The 5,165-nt window shown below is 40.3% G+C and overlaps 1 protein-coding gene across 1 annotated transcript; it reads left to right on the top strand.

The window, feature by feature from the left end:
- Positions 1-156: 156 nt before the first annotated feature.
- On the top strand, positions 157-3,503 carry GTF2H5 (general transcription factor IIH subunit 5). Its single transcript, XM_063125682.1, has 3 exons — positions 157-237; positions 1,523-1,578; positions 3,086-3,503. The coding sequence occupies exons 2-3, from the start codon at positions 1,544-1,546 to the stop codon at positions 3,264-3,266; spliced, it is 216 nt and encodes a 71-aa protein (XP_062981752.1). The 5' UTR covers positions 157-237; positions 1,523-1,543; the 3' UTR covers positions 3,267-3,503.
- The last annotated feature ends 1,662 nt before the right edge of the window (positions 3,504-5,165 follow it).

Below are 5,165 nucleotides of genomic sequence, written 5' to 3'. Positions count from 1 at the left end.
GCCCCCGCGCGCCGCTTACGCTCTGGCGTGAGCGCGACACTACCAACCACTACCCTCAACCCAGCTACGCACGCGCAGCCGCCGGACTTCAGCCAATCCGAGGGCGACTTAAGGCGACGCGTGCGCAGTTGATGTTACCTCGGGCGCTGCGGCTCTCTGCGCCTACTGCTTCCGGTTGCTGGACAGAAGCGGCCGAGCTTTTCCGTCGTCAAGGCGACGTCGCTCGTCGGGTGAAGCGTAAGCAATTTTCGTGGTTTCTTCGCCGCCGTTAGCTTTACTCCGGGGAGTAGCCGTTGGTCCCCTCTTGCTTTGCCAGTTTCTTTCTCACCCACCACACAGAGTCTCCGGTGCCTCTTGCTGGTGTTACCGGTTGAGCCTGTAGAGAGGGGCTCGTGTGATGTTTTAGCCAATCCTGAATGGTGAAAATTGATTTAGGCTAATGAAAGGAGAAGAGATGGGCGTCCTTTAAAGGGTCTTTAGTGTTAATCCTCTGCTATGTCTTTTTTCTTTTCTTTTTTGGTAACTTGGTATTTAACGGTATGGCTAAACAACAACTAGTTGAACTGTTAACTGCACCAAGTTGCAAAAAAGGACACAAGCAGAGCACTCTGTTAGTTTGTTACAGTAATCCCAAAATAAGAGAACTGGGGCACCTTAAAGTCTGATATTTATTGTGGCTGAAGTTTTCGTGGAGTGGGTTGTTGCCCATGAAAACTCACACTGCAATAAATTCAATTTTAAACATTTCGCTTCCCTCTCCATCTCCTTGTGTGTTGTGTCGTTTTGGATTGTTAAGTCTATAGGCAGGACCAGTCTTGTTTTACTGCTGTTCTAGGAGCCTTTTTGGCTAAGGAGGTAGTTAAAATACTTTAAAGAAATTATATGGATTCTAAAGTGCCACACTATGCTTTGTACTAATACCCTCCTTTCGTTTAAGCACAACAAAGAGTCCACGAAGCAGCTTAAAGATTAACAAATGCGTTGTGGCATAAATTTAGCCTTACATTTGTTAGCCTTTTAAGGTTTCATAGGTGTTCTTACAGAATGCTGTTATAAATGTCTATTCTGAAGAAAGTCCTATTGAGTTTACTCCCAGGTAGTGGGGATGGGTGTGGGGGGGGATTGTAGTAAAACTGGCAAACATGGTTATACATGGGGTTACAGATCATGTGTGATGTGTGTGACTGATAGGGTTTTTTCTTCCTTTTTTAAATGACTTTCATATTGAGCACTAACGTGTCAGAGTAAATATTGACATGCATGCAGAATTACATTAACATGTAATATACCCAATGGTTTGCTAAATGTGGGGTGATTTGTCAGTACTATTTTGTGCACATTGACTTGAAAGTAAGTCCATTTGGATTCAATGGAGCTTACTTCCAGATAAACATGCATAGAACTGAAGCCTTAAAACCAGAGTGAAATTTGATTAACCTTTTTTCCCACTTTATAATTGTATGTATCATATTTTTTTTAAAAAAAATCCTCTTTGTGATGTTTTCCTTACCTATTTCTTTAGGAAACTTACACTATTGGAAAAATGGTGAATGTTTTGAAAGGAATACTTATAGAATGGTAAGCAGTAGCATATTTACAATTCAGTCTTATTCTTGATATGCAGAATGTCTAGTAGAAGAAGTCAATGGGCCAAGTGGTAATTTTATGAACTACAATAATAAACAAAAATTTACTTCCAAGGAGCTCCTAAACAAAATATTGAAGTGTCTGAAAATACTAGGAAGGAAAAAGAGAGGCCCAGAGTGACTGGGGATGAATATGGACAGGAAATGTTTGAGCATCGGAATATGGACTCTGATATTTTACCTTTATATGCACATTTCATAATCTTAATAACATACTTTGTGCCCTAGTTGTAAGAAAGAAGTGAGAAATCTACAGTTACGATACCAAATAATAAAGTCCTCTTCAGTGACTACTTATGGTGCTTAAGATGAGTGTCAAAGATTTTTTAAGCTGTTCTCCGTGACATGCCTTCTTGTAATGTCTTAGAAGGAGTCTCAACCAGCTTGAGCAATTGGGCAACAAGATAATTTATTTATTTAGAATATTTATATACCGCTCCTCATTGGAAAAAAAAATTCGGAGTGGTGTACAAGGTAAAATGAAAATAAAAACAGAATAAAACAGTTAAAACAAAATTTAAAAAGAAGCAAAAAACAACAACACAGAAATCCAAAGCTGCATGTTAAAGAAAGGCTTCTTGGAATAAAGATGTTTTCAGGAAGCGCCGAAAGGAGTACAAGGTTGGAGCCTGTCTGACCTCCAGAGGCAGGGAATTCCACAGGAGGGGCGCCACCACGCTGAAGGCTCTTCCCCTGGTGGATTCCAATCGGAGGATGGATCTAGGTGGAACCACCAGGAGCAGGCCCTCGGATGACCTCAGTGACCGGGCAGGTTGGTAAGGGAGAAGGCGCTCTCTCAGGTATCCTGGTCCCAAGTTGTTTAGGGCTTTGTACACAAGTACAAGAACCTTAAACCTGGCCCGGTAGCGAATAGGCAGCCAGTGCAGTTCCCTCAGCAGAAGAGTTACATGCTGGAAAGGGGCAGCTCCAGACAACAGCCGAGCTGCAGCATTTTCTGCACTAGCTCCAGCTTCCGGAGCAGCTTCAAGGGCAGCCCCACATAGAGCGCGTTGCAGTAATCCAATCTTGAGGTTACCAATGCCTGTACCACCATGGTCAAGCTATCCCTGTCCAGGAGATATATGTTCATTCTGTATGATATAACTGAAACTGAAAAATGTACAGGTTCATTCCCAGCCTACGTTATTGACATGGAGGTTGAATAAAGGTGGGGGAGAGTGCTTGCTGATGAGCATCCCTCCGTCACACTTTTAGTGGTGGGAATTGTACTAGAAATATACCCCTCTGTCTCACACTCTGTTTGCAATAGGTATATTGGCTTGAGAATAAAACTGCCAGTATCATATTGCCTTTATACAAATCTATGATGCGACCACACTTCGAATACTGTATTGCAATTCAGTTATTCCTGAGGCTTGTAGTCTTAAATCACTGAAGTGTCATGTGATGTAACCAAAATTTTATTAATGTCCCCACAGTGACCCAGCCATGAAACAGTTCCTGCTGTACTTGGATGAGTCAAATGCCCTGGGAAAGAAGTTCATCATACAAGACTTGGATGAAACACATGTCTTTGTGTTAGCTGAGATGGTTAATTTCCTGCAGGAGAGAGTGGGAGAGTTAATGGACCAGAACTCTTTTCCCATTACACAGAAATAGAAAGTGGGATTGGAATTGTCTGTCAACCTGCAATCAATAGATTTTGAACTGAAAGTGTGTGTAGCTTTTCCTGGTGACTGACTTGGAGGAGATTGTACAGACATGGTCACTACAATTAGTGAACTATGTATACAGATCATATGCCAACAATTATGTTTTAACCTGATTGGTGTGGAAGGTACAACTCTTAAAAAATGTTTCAATGATAACCAATAAAGTATCTGTCACTGCAAATGATTTTAGGGTTTGCTAATTTGAGTTTTTTAGGCTCTCCTTTATAGGGGTGGGGAGGAATCGGTGTGGATATTCAGTTACTCCCTGCAATTCTCCTGCACAGAGAAAACTATCTAAAAACATAGAACTTGTTTTTAATGGATTGTGTTACCTTTTGCTTCATATTTCCAGAGGAGAGTACTAAACCTTATGTGATATATTTTGAAAAGCATATATGAATAATCTAAATGTTTAAATGACATGGAATAATTTGAAACTCTTTTATTGCCCAGTCTTACGCATTTTATTCAGATGTACATCTTATTGAACCTAATGTATTCCTGGCTAAATATATATAGCAGGGGTGGGTTATGTGCACCCCCCTAATGCCCCTCCCATTTTTAAAAAAAATTCTGCGGGGAAATAGTGTCTGAAGCAACTTGTTTACAAGCTCAGTTTAGCCCTTTGGGCATTCAGTAATCACTACATAACACCAAAAGGGTTAAATTTAGCGGTGAGGTCTGAAGGGATGAAAATGGCCCCCAGACCTCAGCAAGTTGCCCACTTCAGTGTATAGGATTGCAGTCTTAGAATACATAGTCCTGTGCATCATACTGAGTTAGGCTTTATTTTAAACTTTTTCTTTATCCATTTCTATTTTTTATTCATTTCCTTTACCTTTATTATGAACCCAGTTGAGTAAAGTCCCTAAAAGTCAAAACACCTGCACCTTGAATTGTGCCCAGAAGTAGATTGGAAGCCAGTACAGTTGGTATAGGATAAGTTGGTATAGGATAACATGGTCAGCAAACCACACACCAGATAACTGCAGATTCTGAACACATTTCAAGGGTAGCTCCACATAGAATTTAAATAGAAGGTGATTTAAACATGGATCACTGTAGCCAGATCTGCCTTCTCCAAGAAGGGACGTAACTGACACAGCAGCCAAAGCTGGGCAAAGGCACACTTGGCCACAGTAGTCACCTGACCCCCCAATGGAAGTGCTGGGTTCAGAGTCACCCATGGCTTCAGATGGAGTGCAATCCCGTCTAGAACAGGCTGTAGCCCCAGTCCCAGATTAGTTTAGCTTCTGAACAATAGTACCTCTCTCTTGTCTGCAGTGAGCCTCAATTTGTTTATCCACATCCAATCTATCATTGCATCCAGTGATCCAACCAACGTGCAGCCAAGATTTTATATGGAAAGCTCTCAAAGAGCACTCTAAATTGTTTTGTGTTCTCTTTCAAGATAATAGAGAAAAGCATAAATAGTTAAATACAGAAAACAAGTTAAATAGTCAAAATGTATACTTAAAAATATAGTAATAATTGAAATATATACAATCAGTTTTCCGTGATCTAAGCACTTAAGGATTGTCCACTGTAATTTAATACCATCAATAGCAAAGGTATAAACTGCTACATATCAAGGTTTAGGGTTGATAGAATAGCCAGTTGGTATATTCAAAAGCTTGTGGACGAATTTATTTTAAACTTTTTAATATGGCTGATTCTAGGATACCTAAGAAAAAAATTTTGGAACAGATGAAATTTCATAGAGTACTAGGGTAGCAAATTATGAAGAGTGGATGTTAACTTTTGATTTAATATCCCAGGTCTCAAATTATAGACCCTAGATCAGATATATAAGGAATAAATTGGGGGTTCTATTCTCAACCAGATC

This window comes from Elgaria multicarinata, chromosome 4 (genome assembly GCF_023053635.1).
Source record: "Elgaria multicarinata webbii isolate HBS135686 ecotype San Diego chromosome 4, rElgMul1.1.pri, whole genome shotgun sequence".
In the NCBI taxonomy this organism is placed as follows: domain Eukaryota; kingdom Metazoa; phylum Chordata; class Lepidosauria; order Squamata; family Anguidae; genus Elgaria; species Elgaria multicarinata.
The sequence above is the reverse complement of the archived record's forward strand: the minus strand, read 5'-3'. Positions and strand labels throughout refer to the sequence as shown.

Bases quoted from the DNA above. Each gene is read 5' to 3' on its own strand.
- GTF2H5 (XM_063125682.1), top strand. From the start codon at position 1,544: ATGGTGAATGTTTTGAAAGGAATACTTATAGAATG. The intron at 1,579-3,085 runs GTAAGCAGTAGC...ATGTCCCCACAG, and splicing joins AAAGGAATACTTATAGAATG to TGACCCAGCCATGAAACAGT.